The 19,701-nt window shown below is 44.6% G+C and overlaps 2 protein-coding genes across 2 annotated transcripts; both read right to left on the minus strand.

The window, feature by feature from the left end:
* Positions 1-111: 111 nt before the first annotated feature.
* On the minus strand, positions 112-5,578 carry shld3 (shieldin complex subunit 3). Its single transcript, XM_084945878.1, has 2 exons — positions 4,147-5,578; positions 112-1,339 (listed from the first exon to the last, which is right to left on the minus strand). The coding sequence occupies exons 1-2, from the start codon at positions 4,654-4,656 to the stop codon at positions 1,136-1,138; spliced, it is 714 nt and encodes a 237-aa protein (XP_084802004.1). The 5' UTR covers positions 4,657-5,578; the 3' UTR covers positions 112-1,135.
* Positions 5,579-6,287: 709 nt separating this feature from the next.
* LOC146376804 (serine/threonine-protein phosphatase 2A catalytic subunit beta isoform) lies at positions 6,288-19,341 on the minus strand. Its single transcript, XM_084945877.1, has 8 exons — positions 18,908-19,341; positions 16,666-16,704; positions 13,860-14,030; positions 12,453-12,626; positions 9,573-9,662; positions 8,885-9,046; positions 7,653-7,771; positions 6,288-6,994 (listed from the first exon to the last, which is right to left on the minus strand). The coding sequence occupies exons 1-8, from the start codon at positions 19,007-19,009 to the stop codon at positions 6,922-6,924; spliced, it is 930 nt and encodes a 309-aa protein (XP_084802003.1). The 5' UTR covers positions 19,010-19,341; the 3' UTR covers positions 6,288-6,921.
* Between the last annotated feature and the right edge of the window lie 360 nt (positions 19,342-19,701).

Here is a 19,701-nt window from a genome sequence, read left to right on the forward strand (position 1 = left end):
TGTGTGTGTGTGTGTGTGTGTGTGTGTGTGTGTGTGTGTGTGTGTGTGTGTGTGTGAGAGAGAGAGACCCCAGCATCATGTGACTGCTGCACCTTTTCCAGAACAGTCACATCACATCACAGCAACTCCAGACACTTATTACAAATATTAAAAAAGCTTTATTGGCATCAGAGAAGGATGACAAACATCAGTATGAAAACACTTTACAAACACACACACAGACACAACACACAAATCCAACTGGAGCACCCCCCCTCCCCCCAGCTCATGAATAGTTCAGTAGATTTGAATAAAATATAAATGGATTTCTGCCCTTGAAGCATTTGATGAAGAGGAAAAACAGCTTTAGCTTAACTTAGATATATTTTTACATCCTGTGTGGACGCAGAGCAGCGCTGAGAGTTAACAGTGCACAGCTGCAACAGCTCCTGATCACATATTACTCTTTCACACAGGTCAGGCTTACTGGTGGAAACTGGGTTTGATCTGCTCATAAAGCCAGTACGGCAGAAAACTTGATGAATATTCACCTTGTTTACTTCAGAGAAAGCCTGAACAGTGGATAAATGGCAGCGTGGATTTGCTGTTTGATGAGCATATTTCATTCACTATCACACAGCCTCGCTCTGAGCGTGCACTCTGTAACACTAGCTGTTCTTTTTAATGTGCTCTGTGAGGTTTTTGTTAATGGACTCTGGTTTATTTGAAGACAGAGCAGAATGTTAACTTGATTTTTCTTGGAGCTTCTTCGTCTTCATCAACAGTTTCCAGCTACAACCTGATGTGAACAGCTGATAAACATCAGCTGGATTATGTCTGCATCTCTAAAACAAGAATGTTAACTATGGCAGAAAGCTTCCTGTAACACAGCGCGTCTCCCTGAGTGGGTCTGATCGTTTCACTCTCGCTGTTGCTTCCTTTTATCACTTTTATTGTGCTGATTATTATCAGACTGGTGTTTGTCAGGACTCACACTGTGACTCACACTGATGCCGGCCGGGCCGAGCTGCAGGTCAAACCACAGTGACAAAGAATAAGACCGAAGCCGCCCCCGCAGATGTCATGGCAGCTTCTGTCTAAGCTGCGACGTCTGCAGAAACCCAAGCGAGTCCTCCGCAGTGCAGCAGGGGGCGCTCTACATGCTGAAGACGTTTCCTAGCCGGCGCACCGACAGGCCGATCATCCCCGACAGCCGCAGCTCCTCCTTCAGGAAGCGCCCCACCTGCTCGGAGTGCAGCACGTCGCAGAACACCCAGATCTCGCCGCGCTCGCGCTGGATGTTGGCGTTACACGACGGCAGGCAGGAAGTTCGCGCCGAGCGGCTCAGAGTCCGCCACACCTGCGGGGAGGAGGAGCAAACTCCACGTAAACAGTGTGACAACATCAAACAGCTGTTTGTATTTTCCGTCTCTGTTGCTGAGCAGACTTATTTCTGTGGGACGTTTAAAATGTGACGAGCTGTGGAAACAAGGTGAAGGTCGGACACTCAGATAAGGATCAGCAGACACAGCACGCAGGAAAAAAGCACACGCTGGCGCCGTCCACAGGTAACATTTAACCAGGAGCAGACTCACAGTCCTCGTGCCCGCTTTAACATTTAAAGCGTGAAGATTATCAGAGATGCAGTTTCTAAGCGCGTCTGACTCACACACTCGTTATTTCATGGCGAGACGTCAGTGGAAAACCTGGAAGCTGCGAATCTTTGGCATTTTTCTCTGAGAACCAACAAATTATTAACTTTGACGAGCAAATAAAGTTTTCTTTCTGTGGCTTCGTTCTAATATTTAACTTGTGTGTGTGTGACACTCACACCTGGTGATTACCACGAATGGTCCAGATGATTAAATATTCCAGTCACTGATTATTAAAGACTGTTTGTGTTTGGTTGTTTTTGTAACGCACTGTTATGGCTGAAGGTGGCAGCGATGCACCTACAAGCTGTCTGAACAGCAAGAATGGGAGAGAAGTACTCGGACTCGTGACGATTTATCAATCGACGCCGCCGCCAGCATTCGTACATGTGTGAGGTTTCCCGTGCGTGCTGTGAATGCAGGTGCAGCAGATGTGATGTCACAGCTGCAGATTCACAGATGTTTCAGACGGACACGCTGCTGGAAACGACCGCTCCCACTGTAACTTCATCTACACCATGCAACACCTGAAGTTCAGAGGAAGACTGCAATGAGTCCAGCACCTCAAGCACCAGGAAGTGGTCACAAGGCTGTAATGATGTCACAGTAGCACACGCAACAACCAATACAGTGAGTGTAAAGTCACGGCGCCGCCATCATTAAAGAAACGTGTCTGAGGAAGAGTCGAGGAGTTCTCTTTACACATCGCCCTGCGCCTCTACTCGAAACCCACCTGTAAACACAAACATCAACCTCCTGCAGTTCCTCTAACACCCAGCAGGGGCAGCAGTGAGTCAGTCCCCATAGACTCCATGTTAAAACTTCACAGTGTGTTTCCAGCCTGATAAACAAACTGGTCTCTGTGGATAATTTCCTCCTTCATAACAGCTGTAGAGGGGAGGATGCTTTAATAAGACTTAAACATTTTATTATTTTATATTATATTATTGTTTTGTTTACTTTTATGTTCCCTGCTGCTAAAATTATCTCCCCTTGTGGGACAATTGACTATGTGCACGTTAGCATATGCTACTTCCGGTGCGGAAACTCCTGTGGGGAGCTTTGTTTCCGGTGTCCTATTCGCACCTGGTTTACGGTCCAAAACAAGTTAAGCAAATGAATGAATCAAGCGGCGATTTACATTTCTATAGATGTCTTGGGCATTTACCCAATATATCTGTAAATGATGTTCATCGACTTCTCGATATTTTTCCCCCGCGCCTCAGAGCAAAAGAGAAAAGGGATTCAAATGTTATATTTCTCAGCTGTCCCTCGTTTATCACGGGTGTTATGTTCTAAAAATAACCAGCGATAGGTGAAATCAAGTAGCCAATTTAATTTTTGACGGTGCAAAATGTTTCGTGGACATACAGCACTGCACTGCAGAGTCACACTGCTAGCGATCGATGCAGCGATTCTGTACTGTACAGGAGAGACGGCACGGAGGAGATCGTCTGCAGCGATCAGGACGCAGGACACAATGTGACGTAAAAAAAAAAAATAAGCATGCAAACTTGCACTAAAAAAAATCTGTGAAACAGCGAGGTGAAAGGTGAACCGCGTTATTAGCGAGGGACGCTGTAATTTTGAAGGTAAGTCACAACATACCCTTCGTAAATACTAATGTATAGAAACCGTTACCAGCAATCGTTCATTTTTTGTGTGGCTTTTTTCACGGTTTGTTAACATGCTGTGTAGGTGTGTACTTGACTAGCTGATATCGACATAACGGGGAAACATCTGGTTTGACTATTCTTCACCTGTAGTTTGAATGCTGAACATTTGCCTGTTTAAATCATGAGACCAGTCACTATACAGAGATGTGCTTCTGAATGTGGACGATGTGTCTTCTGCTGCAGTGATGCAGTTCTGCTTGTGTTGAGTGATGTAAACAACTGATCGATCTAAACTCTTTAAACGTCAAAGTTGATCATTAGATTTTTTATGACACAGCAGTGGTGAGTGTTCCCACCTCTGCTCTTTGTAACTTAACGCGATCTTTCCGTTTTCGAGTTTTGGACATGATTGTGGAGGATATCGTCGCAGTAGCGATTGACCGCAAAGTAAAGCTACCGGAAATGTACAACCCCACATCCGGTCTCAAACCAGGAAGTTAGCATTGTCTCGTGCACATAGTCAATAAAGAATTTGAATTGAATTGGGGGCGTGGCCTCTTTGACTGACAGCTAGCTGTCTGCTAGCTTCACCTGAACTGGGCCTCTGCAATGTGTTTGTTTGCTTAATGACATCATGTAACCAATAACATGGCTGCTGTGAGGTCAGTGCACTAACAGAGTGTCCAGGAAGGCTGGCTGAGTTTTACTCAGTGACATTCTGGGATTTTGAGTGAATGTTACGGAGCACTGATTAGCAGGTGTGTGCGCCTGTGTGCACTCCACCGTCTCACGTCTGGCTCCAGTCTGTGGTTTTTCCTCACTTTTAACATCTTCATGAGCCTTCAAACAAAATTTTAAAACATTGTAAAGCTTCACAGTTTCTACAACATTCCACCGACCTCCTCGATGTCTCTCGCTGCTCCACAGTTCAGCTCACCGATCACCCACTTGGCCCTCTGGCGGAGGTGGAGCCCGTGGACGGAGACGGCGTGGTGAAACTGTTTGGACAGCGACTGCGAGCTCTGCTGCAGGACGCCTCTCTGCGTGAAGACGCTCCACCTGCTCCGCCTGACCTCCGAGCCGGTGCAAAGGGCACCATCTTTGTCCTTGTGTGGCTGCTTCTCAGGTCTGTTGTTAGGAGACACAGGGTGGAGATCGCAGTGGGTTTCTGGGTCACCATCTCTGGGTCTCACCTCTGCTGCTGGGGAATCATCCAAACACGTGACGACAGGAGCTGGTCTCGCAGGTCTGATGGGCAGAGGGCGGTCTCCAGTGAGCGTGGGGAACCACGGTGTGAAGGCCGGAGGAGCACGGAGAGGGAACGGCTCCAGGAGCTTCTGCGTGGTCTCCAACAGCGAGCCGAGCTCATCAGCTGATCCAGGCTGATAGTGCAGGACTACATCCTCCATACAGGCGGACGGGGTCAGGGGACCGGCTGCAACACACTCCTCCTCACCATCATCATCTTCCTCTGTGTGACGTCAGTCCAGGCAGACATGAAGCACGTTTCATTCAGACCGACAGCGCGTTAACGTCATCAAGTGGTGAATGGATTAACTGTTAAAAATGCTCAGCAGAAATTATACTGCGCATGCTCCGGAGTTCACATTTCTACAAACGCTGACAGAAGCATTCACACTACACAGCATCCCGACCGAAATGTCACATTCAAACAAATCTTTACCGACTCCGTGACCTTTGAACTTTGCGGCTTTAAAGTAAACTCAGGCTCAGCTCGCGCTCAGGTCCCAAACTTCCCTCGAGCACTGGGGGCTAATGTTTTTAGCCTCTGCTGCTAGCTCACGTTAGCTACCGGGCTGACCGGTGAGCAGAGCCGGTATTTACCGGCGGGCCTCTCCGAGCTGACAGGTGATGACTCTAGCCCACCTCCACACCTCAGACCCGCGTGCCTCCATCAAACAGCCGCGAACCACTCCAGGAAGCTAACATGGACGGTGTCGAGCAAATATCGCTCCAACTCTCGCGATATTTGATGTAACGCTGATGCGGAAGTCATTTTAAGTTGAAAACGTGTCTTTTTTACAGTCGTTGATTTTCATCAAAGTTTGATATCATAAACAGTAACATCTGGAAACATCTGCTCATCATCCACAAAGGCAGAAACATCCAAAGAAGAGCTTCAGGGAGCCCGGAGAAGTTTGTGCTGTGAGCTGCAGAGCTCACAGCATTTCCATGTATCTATTCGCATTTTCCTGCAAAAGATGGAGAAACGATGGTTGTTCAGTTGCATAAAAATAGCAAAAAGTGGAAAAAACTTTTTAAACTTTTACCATAAATTCAAAAATAAATTATCACTATCAAATTTGTCTTTAAGGCTTTTTCTAATTCTCAGTTGTAAAACTCGCTCTGCAGAAATCATTTAAAGAAAAGGTTCCTGCTGATTTCTACAACACACATCAGTTCATGTTCATCGCCTGATTTCAGAACAGCTGTGATTCACTTTACGTGACGTCACTGATACTTGCCGGTGAGCTCCGGTTACAGTTTCCAGCAGTAGATGCAGGTCTGAAGCTACAGGCTGCTCAGCACTGTGATGTTAGTCTTTCATCAAAACACAAATAAAAACATCCTGCAAAGTACAAAGTAGTCTCATTTAACACTTTTAAACATTTCAGATTTCCTTCTGAATCTCTGCATTAAAATATGTAAATTAAAAAAAATATACATTTCCTGCCAGCATTCTCAGACTTGACCTTATAGCACAGGTGTCAAACTCCAGGCCTGGAGGGCCGGTGTCCTGCAGGTTTTAGATGTGTCCTTGATCCAACACAGCTGATTTAAATGGCTAAATCACCTCCAGAGGCCTGGTAATGAATCATTTGATTCAGGTGTGTTGGCCCAGGGTGAGACCTAAAACCTGCAGGACACAGACCCTCGAGGGCTGGAGTTGCCCACCCCTGGGCTTAAGTAACAAGCTGAACATGTGTTCTGAGCACGCTCAGAAAACGACAGAACTGGAGAACAAAGTTCGAACCTCCAGGTGAAGCAGGAGAAGAACGAGGTCGACTCACACAGGAAGTTCATCAATAGGACATTTTATTTCATACGTCTGTTGTCTTTATTCAAATTACAGTAATATACTTGCTGAGATGACCACCGGCTGCAGCCCGGACAGCTAAAACTCACAGCTGTACTACTAGAAGCAAACTTAAATCAGTTTTTAAAATTATTTTGCAACAGAAAAAAAAAAAAAAAAAAAAAAAGCAGGTATGCCAGGAGACGTGTGGTGTTGGCGGTGACGTCAGGTCTGTTTTAGTGCTGTGGTCTTTAAAAAAAGAGAAAGGAAACAGAAGAGGAAGAAGGAGGAAGCCTGCGTTTGCGTTGTACATGTGGTAAAGGAGCAGAATTATGGCACATTTGGTCCACGTTGGTAGTTTTATTCTCTCGATTTCAAACATGTAAGAAACAAAAAGAAGAACAGATCAGAGTTTACATGTTTCTGCAGCACAGCATTAAAGACAGCATACTGAAAACACGACTGTAGGGGGCGCCCTCTTTAAAATCTGGATTCAGCCAATCGTTTGTCTCTATTCATCATCATTATCAGAAGAAGGATTAGAATGGTCTTTCCATCCAAAATGACTGGGGGGGAGGTGGGGGTGGGGAGGGGTGGGTGGAGCTTCGTGGATGATGGACGGGGATGCTTCGGACATTCACAGGAAGTAGTCGGGAGTGCGTCTGGTCACATGGGGCTCACCGCGGCGAGGGGCGGGGTCAAACTGAAGGCTGAGGAGACAGAAGAAACCTCGTTAGTGATGACTTCCTTTAAGTCGAGTGAGGTTAGATCAGTTAAACCTTAGCTTCTGTATCCATGGTAACAAAGACAGTTATGTAATTTTAGTGGATGAGAGACCTAGACTGTACATAAAAGATGGTCAGAGTGATGTAAAGCCTTGACCTGGCGTTTTAAAATCAGACGTTAAGGAGCGAGCCGTGGAGCTGCTTGTCTGTCACAATGAAGCCCCGCCCCTAAGCCCTCCCCCTTTCTGGATGTTTCAACTGTAACAGGACCAAAACTTCCAGAATAACTACATTTTATTCAGACCAAAAACTCATCAGGTGAGTTTACTGAGCTAAGCTCATGTCAACTTTCAGGAGTCGCCCCCTGCTGGCAGCTGTCAGTGTGTCCATGAATGAAACTGAATGTGTGCTCTGATGTTTCTGACTCAACGTTACGCAGAAGCACAGTCTGAGTATTCATGCTAAACTTATTATATGAAAGAAGAGAAACATTAAAAAAGGAATCTGGGGATTCGTGATGTTTAGTGTGTCCAACCCTCAGGGTCCCCACACGGCTCACTTCGTGTATTTTACATGGATGTATTCATATTTAACCTCAGCACCGTTCGGCCTCATATGATGTGAACGCATTCTTCGTACTTACAAAGAATATTTCAGAGTGTCGTCCAGTTCCATGATGGCCGCCTGGTTTCCACAGCGGTAGCAGTAGTTTGGAGCACTGAAGATGGTCACCACGTTCTTGTCATGGCCCCAGTTGTAGCCCTGCAGGAACAAACATGTCAGTTAGACTGGGACACCTCTGATCAACAGGGGGCGCTACTGAGCTGAACGAGCAGGGCTCCATGGGCTCAAGAACAAGTTTCATTTCTTTGTTTTTGACGTTTCACCGCTGCGGTCGTGAAATGTTTCTGAGTGAGAATCAGCCAGTCTTTAACCGACCAATCAGCACAGAGTAGCAGAGATATTTTACTCTGAAGGACAAAATCGTCTGTGAGAAGAAAAAAAAAAAAAGGACTACGAAGTCGTATTTCACTTCAGACACATGAAACTGTCAAGTTAACCCTGAACTGAATGGCGTGCTAACACCAACAGGAACGGCTCTCGCAGATCAGTTCAGGAAAACTGACGAGAACTTTGTAATTTTAACATTCCCAGTGAGAATAACGGTCAAACCAGGAACTCTCAGCTCGACCTGCTCTGATGGAACCAGCGAGGGTGACCGCCCTGTCGGGACGAGCGGAGGGTTCATCTGTGGGCGCGGCGCGTCCTCGGCCGCCTGTGATCGGAGCTTTCCTTCAGCTGCAGATGAAGTTCGTGCAGCTGCTTGGCGAATCTTCTGAACAGTGAACTGAACCTCCGTGGGAGTGAAACTGGGACACCAGGGAGGAGATGAGGAGCCTGCTCCAACTTCATGTTGTTGCCATGGAAACCAGAGGATTTTTATAGGACCCTTCAGTCCACTGGCTGTGTGAACACGTGTGCCAGGTTTAACATAAAAATAACAGGACACGTGAGCGCCGGTCTGTGGGTTCATCACAACAAACCTGCAGCAGCGTGGGTTTCTGAAGCTCATCATCATGACATCAGAGGACAAACAGGTCACCTGACCAGGATAACGAGGTCACCTGACCCAAAATAAAGTGTTTTGTTTTTTTCTTTCTAATCTGAATCATCATCTCTGCATATAAACAGGCTGCTAACAGGTTGGATTTCCTTCTTTTACGCAGCCAGATTTGTTTTTTTTTTTAAAAGTGAACCCCCGAGGAGATCATGTTTAAACAAATATTCATACTCATTCTTTGGTTAAACAGCACAATATTTTCACATAAAAGTGACACCGTGCTGTGAAAAAGCATCCAAAAGTCATCGTTTTACCTCCATGACCAGCTGATGGGCGCGAGACACCAGAGTGAGTCCGTTGGCATGATTGAAGGTTTCAGAGATGTCCTGACCGAAGGTGTAGCCGGCACCTCGGGGAGAGATCCCCCACCCGCCGCGGTCATCGGGGTCCGACCACAGCAGGTCGCACATCGGGCCCTGAAACAGAAGCAAACAGCAAATATAATCCTGATAAATGACGCTTAGAGTTTAAACTAGAAGCACAGATCGTAACTGCACTGTACGCAGAAACTCATGATGGACACCAGACGTTATTGAAGGTTTGATTGGTGTTGCAGAGCTTTGCAGAGCACTGATTTTTTTAATAAACTGCTCTCCTGTTCTTGCTTTGGTGACAATTTTGTACATAAAGCAGTAAAATTACTACGTGTGAACAGATGAGCTGTGTCTGTAGTTTTTAATGACACAATCAGGTCTAAGCCTCGGCTCTGGCTCCTCTGCAGCTCATGAATGAGTGTCAGCATCGAGCCGACCGACGCGTTTGTTCTGCCTATTTATCACCAGGTGTTGCCAAACGTGGATCAGTGTGAAAATAAAAGCTCCACAGAGGCCGTCTCTCAAACAACCGACGGGCTTTTGTTTAAAAAGTATTTCTGTTTCCATCCCTGACAATCTGAAAGCTGACCACCTCTGTGTGTGTGTGTGTGTGTGTGTGTGTGTGTACCTCATGTGGAACTTCTTGCAGGCGGTCCAGAGCTCGTATGTGATCCAGAGTGTCTATGGAAGGAGACAAGCCTCCGTGGAGACAGAAGATCTGAAACAAAGAACAACAAAACCTCCAGTTAAATAATTAACGAACAGATTCACCAACAAACAGTTAAAAACATCTTTATTCAGCGTGTGTGGACGCTCAAATATTCACTCATGAAGAAAGAAAAACCCAAATAAAACTGACAGGATGTGGCTGAAAAACAGACAACAGGGTAAATGTTTAAGAGGCGGACAGACCGCAGACACGAGAAACAGGCGATTAAAAAAAAATGAGAATCATGATCTATGCTGACCGTTTTTAATGTCAGATTCATGCTCAAGAAAAAGATTTGCCACATTTGCCAAAAACAATACGATCATCATTCTTTCATGTGTTCAGGTTTCTTTAATCAGCTACAGTTCACAGCAGATCTCTGCACTCATCTTTTATTCTAGCCTATCAAAAAGCACGACGTGAGGAGATTTATCATCTATGGAACAATCCAAACAATCATGAAGTCATTTAAATAGAGTCGTTTCTCCCGTTTCTACTTTCAGCTAAAAACATGCCAGCATCACCAGCAGGGGGCAGTGATGCAGCTACAAAACGTTTTCCAACCAACAAACAAAAACAAGTGTGTGCAAGTAACCATCTGTGGGTTATGATAATAAACACAGTGTCATACCTGAAAAAAGGAGCACTGATTTAACCTTACACGCAGGGATGGGATACGAGAACCGGTTCTTATAGTAGAAGAACCGGTTCTTGGAATTCTAGTAGTCTACGTCCTTGGAAGTGTTAGCCTGCCTGCCTATAGATCCTTGCACACTTGGCTACGATCAGCTGATTTCAGTTTGTGTGTTGCGTGGACGCAATGATAACATGGAGACTCCTCCAGGACAGAAGCGCCTGCATCATACTGTTAACACACGCTCTTTAACAGCATGCTAATGCTAAGCTAGTCAGCCAGCATGCTAATGCTAAGCTAGTCAGACAGCATGCTAATGCCAAGCTAGCCAAGAGCCCAGAGTGACGCTAAAGCTGAGTGAATCCCAACACCACACCGCGCTGCGATAAACTGACCAGCCAGGCTGAAGTAGAATCACCATGGCAACCACTTTACAGTCTCTCTGCTGGTTTCAGCTCTGCTCATACCTAAACACTAAGAGAACGATCGCGTGTCCTCATCAGCACAGGGATGTGCGTTGGTGTATGCAGCTGTAGCCTCAGGTTTATAATGTTAAACAGTAACTGTGACTCAGTGTCAGGGTTCATACGCCTATTTCAGGGTCAAATTCAAGCACTTTTTAAGCACTTTCAAGGTTCCTTTTCAAGCTTTTCCAGCACATCCCCCACCGCCCAACACAAAGAATGCATGTTTCAATTCGCATCACCTCAGTAAGACCATGTGAAAATGAAAACAAATCATCCTGGGTGAACTTAAACACCTTTGTTCCCCTTTCGTTAAGACATAGAAAAACGCACCACACAAAAATACTGCAAAAGGAAACGGTCGCCTTATATACATCGTATAAACTCAAAATGCACATTTCACTTAAAAATTAAGATGTGAAAATGTGAACAAGTCAACTTGTTAGAGATGTTCTAAAAACAACAACAACAAAAAAAAAAACCCCAAAAAGAAATAAATGAGTCTTCTCATCAGATATTGATGCTTCTTTCCTGTGTGACAAAAAATAGGAGACAGATGCTTGTTTGTTTTTTAAGTTAATTCCCAATAAAACTTTTTGCTAACTACATTGCTGTCTGTATTATTGCTGAAGTCCTAAACGATCACCTTTAAAGTGTTTGTGCTGATAACATCATGTGCAGTCAGACAGGCCTGGACAACAGCACTGACTGGGAGGCTTTGAACACATCACATAGTTCAATTCAACATATAAGACTTTAAGAATGCACAAGCATCTACTTAAAATCTATTGAATTTATCATCTGTGATATTATTATGTACAATTCCAATGTACTTTGTTCATCTGCCTTAGATAAACAGGCAGCCCGAAAGTATGAAATATTCATATACAAACACACATAACTGTGTGTACTGTCTCAGTGGCTGATTGTGCCCCACAGGCCTCAGTGTGAGCTTGAAGACATTTATAATGTTTATGTAGTTTAAAGTGTCGGTGCTGACCAGGAACACATTCTGAATGAAAGCCGGGGAACTTTGGTAGCAGAGAAACTAACGTTTTTACTTGACTTTGAGTATTGACCCAACACTGATCACAACAAACAGGAAACACCTCCAACGTGCACAAATAACTGACCACACAACATGAAATTAATCTGCATGAACTGATATGCTGCTCAGTGACGGTGGCCACTCTCAAAACAGAGCCAATGAGAATCAATATGAGAATCAGGGCGATCGTGGCTCGAGTTGGGAGTTCGCCTTGTAATCGGAAGGTTGCCGGTTCGAGCCCCGGCTCCGACAGTCTCGGTCGTCGTGTCCTTGGGCGAGACACTTCACCCGTTGCCTACTGGTGGTGGTCAGAGGGCCCGGTGGCGCCAGTGTCCGGCAGCTTCGCCTCTGTTAGTGCGCCCCAGGGTGGCTGTGGCTACAATGTAGCTGCCATCACCAGTGTGTGAATGGGTGTGTGAATGGGTGGATGACAGGATATGTAAAGCGCTTTGGGGTCCTTAGGGACTAGTAAAGCGCTATATAAATACAGGCCATTTACCATTTCAATCAATAAGGAATCAAATCGATAAGTAATATTAATAATGGAATCTGAATAACTAAATTCTTATTGATTCCCATCCTAACTGCAGGTCTGATCAGATGAAAATATCACAGTGAAACTGGGATCAAGGAAAGGGCGTGGCGCGTCCTACCTGTCCGTCGACCAGCGCGGTGAGCGGCAGGTAGTCGAACAGGTCTGTGAAGTACTTCCACACGTTAGCGTTGCCGTACTTCCTCAGGCACTCGTCGTAGAAGCCGTAGACCTGTGTGATCTGCCGAGACTCGTGGTTCCCTCGCAGGATGGTGATTCGCTCCTGGAAACGAACCTGAACGACAATTTAAAAATAAATAATAACGTTAAAGACGATCTAAACCCGGCTCAGACCCCCAGAGAGCAGCATGCTGACTCAGCTACATGTTTAATGACTGTTCAGTCAGACTTCATGATGTAAAATAGAAACGATTAGCTAAAGGAAACCATCACACTGTGATACCGAGACAGGAAAGAAGAAGCACTCAGACAAAAGTGTGACTCTGCTGGCAGCCTCTAGAACAGAAACAGGACCACCGCTCCCCACCGGGGGAGGAGTCTGACGGCAGGACGAGACATACCGGAAGAACCTTCGAGACAGGAAGCTAGCTGGATGGCATTAACTATACTTTCAAAATAAAAGTAAAGAGGCTGTGAACTACTAAAGCAGCAGCGCTGTTCTCTCAAACAGGTTAAAAAAATTATAACAACCAGGTAAACGTGTGTGAAACATGCAAGTACAACAATAACCACAGTGATGCAATTTTCTAAATAAAGTTTCTTTGCATCATTTTTATTTGTCTGTGTATCATTTTAACTACATTACACTAAACTTTAAGAATAAATAACTTTGAAGGGCCGATCACGCCGGTGTGTTCCTGTGAACAGCCATGTTTCTGTAAACTCAAAGCTCACAGCCTGTGAATCCTGCAACAAACCTGATATCTAACCAGAATCACACGTCAGAGTCCAGGTCTGACACGTGTTGTGGTTAGAAAACAAAAAAGGTAATTAAAGTCTATCAGTTTCCTTGAGAGTTACATGCTGCAGCTGTACTGTGAACACAATCAGAGTCAAACTAGTTCACATCATTTTCACATCATGTGGTTGCTTCTGTTCAGGCCACATTTATCCCCCGACTGCTCCTCTGTGTGCAGCAGAAACATTGGCCATCTCCTCAGTCAGCTGATTTCCCCTCACATGCCACCACTTCATGTTTTTATAAAACGTGTTTATGATGCTCTAAAACTTTACAGAACCATCAGTCCTCAGATTAAACGTCTGCTCAGCTGAGCTGATGTTGATCTGTTTGTTTGAAGTTCAGACAAACTGCAGATGATTTTTGGAAGCGTTCAGACTGACGGAGCAAACAAGTTCAGTCTGCTTCTTATCAAAACAAACAAACAGTCTGTCAGCCTGTGGCCACCGAGAGGGCCGCTGTGATCCTAACAGGAAGTAAACTCAGAGAACATCAGCTGACATCAGAGCGCTTCCACGCAGCACATGTGAACGCCACACAGAGGTTTACCTTTAACGTGACGAGCAGTGTGACCGTCTCCACAGAGTAGTAGCCTCTGTCGACGTAGTCCCCCATGAACAGGTAGTTGGTGTCGGGAGACTTTCCTCCGATCTTAAAGAGCTCCATCAGGTCGTGGAACTGACCGTGGACATCACCGCACACCGTCACCGGGCATCGCACCTGAGGGGACAAACAAAGAGTCACATGGTCAGCGCCACAGAAACTGTTCAACGAAGCTCATTTGTTTTGTTTTGTTTTTTTTTTTACACCAAGCCAAAAGGAAGCCAGCGGGTTTTTTTATCTTTCTGCTCTAACATCCGCTCCAAGGCCTGATTTTAGATAAAAGCACAAATATAGTTCTTAGATACTGGCCCTGATGACTGATAATCAAATAGCATCCAACTGTTGGGTCATATTAAATAAATTACATTTCTATTAGGATACAAAGCTGAAGGAAAAGTCAGGGATTTTCTTTAACCTGAACAACCTGCTTTTATGTTGACATGACTCATGTTTGTGCCTGCAGCAGAGGAACGTCAATATTTAGGCTGATAACAAATGAACACACGTGCACACACACACGCACGGACACACGGAGCTGAGCGACAGTACGTGAATATTTAATGCTGGGTTTTATTTGGGATGCACTGACCTGATCTTTGAATCAGAAATTTGATCTCAACTCAAAAAGGTTGAACTGGGTATCCATGACAACAGGCTGATATATTCTAGTCAGTTCTAGTTTTTACTGTTTGTTAGCCTTTTGGACACAAATACATCAAACCTGCAGGAATCAGATCAGCTACAAAGACGATGAAAATGATAATCGCTGTAACACTGTTCGACCTTCAGGTGACTCACCTGTGCTCACTAATTACCAGGAATGTGTGCGACTCATCAATTAGATGTTTAACAGCTGCTGCACTCGACAGTTACATAACTACTCTGTGGTTAAACTGAGCAGTATTTCATTAATCTACAACCACAGTTTCCTGTAAAGCTAGCACAGTTTATCGGTGGGCCAATATCAGCGTCAGTATATAATCATGTCAATAAGAAACAAAAAAGATGTTAGAGACATCCATTTGTTCCGTTTTTGAAAGAAAAAAAACATTCCCAGCTGATCTGTTGGAATATCACTAAATATCCACACTGGTGTTAAAACTCCTGCATGTGTTGGGCTCTAGTTTCCTGGCACACTAACATAAAATCACAGGACCAAGGCACCCACATCATGCACATGATGGCTGCAGGTGCTAGCACTGCTAACGTTAGCCTCACCGTGCTGAGCACACTGGCATGTTTGTGCAACAGCACACTGAGCGCACCAATTACTGCCAAGGCACAACACCGAGTGAAGTAACGTTTCAACACACCTGCGAGGGAAACGTCTTCATGTCACCTGTAACAGCATCAAGCTCTCTTCAGGATGAGCTCACTGGATCATAACTGGTCTTATCAGACACTCTGGTTCAGATCCAGCTTCCTTTTAGAGGAGGAGGTTTCACTGAAAGCTGCCGACACCTCGGCACACCTGATGTCGTCAGGCAGCTTTCACTGTCATTTCTCTCGACTGTGTTTTCCTTCAGGTCGTTTCTCCAAACGTCAAAGGGATCAGTTTTACCTCTTCACCATCAATCAGCCCTTTCATGTGTTCACACACAGTAAACGTAACTTTCACTCGTTCCGTTTAGCACACCTGAGTCTCAAAGAACCCACTACTTCAGAACGTCAGCGTTTGCTTACTTCAGGGTTTAAAGAGGTTCTAAGCTGCTGACAGAAATCCTCATTTTTGTTATTGTTTATAAATAATAAAAAAATGAAGGCACCAAAAAAATGTTTAAGAACTGCATTAAAACAAAAGACAAATCTGATCCGACCTGGCAACTGCTCTGTTGACAGGAAGTCAATATGATCAACTGTCTAAACAAAGTTCTTTAAGGCCGAACACACACGAGGAACAATTTCCTCAAATCACTTCCACCTTCCTCACTGCAGGTGAATCAGTAACAAGCAGCTGACAGGAGCGGCTGTAAATAGGACGTTCACCGACGGCTGAATGTTTGGATCAGTTTTGTGCTTTTGAGGGAAAACTGTTTCCATAAAAACATGGCGGTGGGCATGTGTGCGAGCCCACGCCTCAGCTGTAGGCCGTGTAAACAGGGTGTGAGATTGCTCAAACACCCCACAGGGAACAAACCGCACACTGAAATCTGTTCCTCAAATCTTTTCCACACTTTGATACAAATGAAAGAAAGAATTTGGACAAACAGGAACCTTTCTTCACCTGTGCCCTGCAGAAACACCATCAGCGGGTGGAGAGCTCATTTAAAAACAGGCTGGTGCTCACCTACACGTGCTGATACCTGGGACCTGGAAACTGTCCATCATTTCACAGCTTGTTTCTTCATGCTGCTTTTATGGGGGTTTTTTTTTTTTTTTTTAAGAGCAGCCTGGGGGTGTTTATGAGGAGAAAGGAGCCTGTCACAGTTTACAACTCCACTATCTAGAAGGCTCCCTGGGCTGGACCTACTTCAAATATTGTCAAAGGTGGAGTCCTTGTACCGTGGCTCTGTGAGCAGTGCAGCTCAGGTTAACACAGAACTACGGATGCATGTAAAATGTTAACCTAAGCTCCACTCCACCCGAGTCACATCTTCACTCTGAAACACATAAAGGACCGATGACCCATAAACGGCTGACTTGGATTAGAATCTAATCGTTTGATATCAGCTCTGGTTTTATCTTTGCTTTTCTTTTTCCTCGTGACTTTCATTTTTCCATGAATAATCAATAATGAGTTCGGAAAACTCACCTCCTGAACGTTGGACTCCTTGGTCAGGATCTCCTTGGCCTGTAGAGGAAACAGATTTAATGAGTGTCTTTGGGGTTTGTTTTTTTAAAGGACTCACAGCTCAGACAGTGGGGGGGGGATCATGTGATGAGCTGACAGGAGGTGAAATCAAACTCAGCTCCTACGTGCCCAGAGTCACACACACGACTGTTTTTGGTTTGTTTTTTCCTTCTTAAGATTTCAGGCCCACGTGACCTCATAGGACACTGTACTGTTTGGAAACCTGCTCTCCTCAGCCCCACAGCTCTTTTAAATTAGTGAGAAAATAAAGTTGATCTTATTTTAGAGTTTTAACCATCAATCACTCAGCAGCTAAACTTCCCTGCTTCCCATCAGAATTCACAGGATACACAGGTTACAGCTGGGACTGCCTCATTTTTGACCAGCTAAACACGTCACACACATGTGACATTTAAGCTGTCATTTTTTTTAATTCTCTTACTGATAAAGTGAAGTATTATTAAATTTTACTGGAAACTAGAAACAGCTAACCGGGCAAAATGCTAAATATCTTTTTTATGCTGTACCAACAGTGTCCTCCAACCAGAACCCTTCAGAACAGCAGGTTATAGTTCCCTCTATTTGAAATAACGCCATCTTTGTTAGTCAAAATGTCAGAAATATCCAAACCTTACACAGCCCTTTGTTAAGCACAGTAAACTCATCAACACTGAGTCATCAGCTACACGTGGACTCGCTGTGTGAGGCTCATTTAGAGCAGGAAAAACTTGCTGCAATGAATCATGCAACAGCTTAAATATGTGGAAATATAAAATCAATAACCTTTAAAAATGTACCCACCTAAGGAAAAAGTCCATAAACATGTTGCTGGTTTTTATTCAAATTTACTGCAAACAACAATGTGTAGGAAGAGCAAAATAAAGACTTATCAGTACTTTTTACATCACTTCAGCTCCACTCATAGCTGAAAGATGACAGCATGTACCTACAACAGGCCAAACTTCACTCATCTCATGAATGTTACTGTTATTAACTGTAATAAGAGCCCCCTTCAGTAATTGATTAGTTCATATGAAGTCAGCTGGCAGAACCTGGCTGTGCTCAAACCTCCGCATCCATCTGACCAATACCACCTGGATACTTTCATTTCCCCTCAGATTACTGCAATAATCTCCTAATGGAGATCAATCAGATATGAGCCGGTCTGTGCCATGTTCATCATACCTCCATTATATTCTTCTGTCTTTCAAATTTCACGCCATGTTTATCCAGTTTTTACTTTGAGACTTTCATCTTTTTATTATACTGAAAATCTAAGAAGACAAAACGGGGACACCAGAACCTGTACTATGAGTCTCTTTATTTATTTATTAATTTATTTATTTTTTAACATCTAAACCATCTCTGACTCTGCTGATTAGCTAGAAATAAATAAATGACTGATTAGTACAGACGGTTTCAGCCCTCATTTAGATGTTAAATGGCACCAACAATGGATTCATCTTCATGCAGAGCGTAATAAATCAGGTTACAGACATTTTACGCTCTGCTGTCTCGGACGTGGATTTTCAGTTTGATGGGTATTTTCTCTGAACATCGCTGCTGTAATAGAAATGTCTTCAGATCAGATCATTTAGTCAACGCACACTTCTAAAAGTATGCAACGAGGAATATTTCGGGTTTAATCGCTTCGACAGAGGACGAGAGCCGCCACACGGCTGAACAAACGGCTCATCTTTAATGGTGCAACCAACCTGCCGTTTATGCAATCAAATGGTTGATCAATACATTAAGGGCGCGGTACTAATCGATCAATCGCGACACACATTAACAGATGATTAGCCTTAAGAGAGAAATAAGAATAAAGCCCCCTACAGTGAATGGCTGAATCAGGCTGAATCCCGGCCTGTGCGCAAAAAGCAGCGCAGGTAATAACCGGGCAGTAAAATGGGCTTCGTCTATTTCTTGGCACTGGGCTAGAGATGCGATTTTTCGGCCCGTGTGTAATGAGTCGACGATAGTCGGACAACAGTTCACAGTGGGGATTATTTAATAGAAATACACACATATATATCACACCTGAAAGGGAATTCTGACTCAGAATGCGGAGGAAAATTGGGCGCAAACAGCCGCCTCGTCGCTCCTTTATTCCGGAAATTAGCCGGAGCCACTTTCGCAACACAGGCCGCGCTGGACTGAGCCAGGCCTGCCGGGAAATCGTGTCAAAAACTTTGGAACTTACCTTCTCACAGAGCGTCCGGACTTGGTTTTCCGATAGCTGCTTGCACTCGTTTAGCTGTTCGATCCATTGGTCTAACTCTTTAGTGAAGGATTTGTCTTCCATGACAGCCGCGGTAGCTCGCTAAGCTAGCTGTGTTAGCTACCTGAAGAAACAAGCGGGCCTGTGTCTCTACGCTAGCTGCTAATTTAGCCTTTAGCTCTTCGTATTGTTAACCCACCGGACCGGTTGGAAAAAAATCACCGCAACAGTTTAAAACAACGACCTGTTTAATCAACTTCTATCATGATAAATGACCGATGTTAAGATACCAACGTTAAAAACACGGGTCTATCGGCCGGGGGAGTGAAAAGGATCAAAAGTCCCCGATGCGGCAGAGCGTAGCGGCACAATACTGCGGCGTCGCAGCGGCTAGCCGATTTGCTAAAGGAGCTAGCCACAATAACATCCGGGGATTTAACCAGTGTGTGGACTCAGCACAGCAGTGACACCGTGTGGACAGACCTTGAATTACGGCGCGAATGCGCGCCACAACACTACTAGTACTAATACTAACACAGTACAAGTACAGAACTACTGCTGCTACACTACTACATTACTGCTGCTACAGCTTCATTACTGCTACTTTCACAGTACACCTACATTACTGCAATACTATAACTACGCTATTACTACACTATCACTACTGTTAATGAGGAGGTTCAAAGGAAAGTTGAAATTGTTATCCTCATGAAATCAACCGGTCAGAATGCAAAATAAAACAGCCATCAATCTGTTGCAGTATATCAGAGTTATAT

The sequence above is a fragment of the Perissodus microlepis genome, chromosome 12, assembly GCF_051167445.1.
Source record: "Perissodus microlepis isolate ML-2025 ecotype Zambia chromosome 12, ASM5116744v1, whole genome shotgun sequence".
Lineage (NCBI taxonomy): Eukaryota > Metazoa > Chordata > Actinopteri > Cichliformes > Cichlidae > Perissodus > Perissodus microlepis.

Bases quoted from the DNA above. Each gene is read 5' to 3' on its own strand.
- shld3 (XM_084945878.1), bottom strand. From the start codon at position 4,656: ATGGAGGATGTAGTCCTGCACTATCAGCCTGGATCAGCTGATGAGCTC. The intron at 1,340-4,146 runs GTCGGTGGAATG...TCCTCCCCGCAG, and splicing joins CAGCGAGAGACATCGAGGAG to GTGTGGCGGACTCTGAGCCG.
- LOC146376804 (XM_084945877.1), bottom strand. From the start codon at position 19,009: ATGGAAGACAAATCCTTCACTAAAGAGTTAGACCAATGGATCGAACAG. The intron at 12,627-13,859 runs GTAAACCTCTGT...ATTGTCGTTCAG, and splicing joins CACTGCTCGTCACGTTAAAG to GTTCGTTTCCAGGAGCGAAT. The intron at 6,995-7,652 runs GTAAGTACGAAG...CTGTCTCCTCAG, and splicing joins GACACTCTGAAATATTCTTT to CCTTCAGTTTGACCCCGCCC.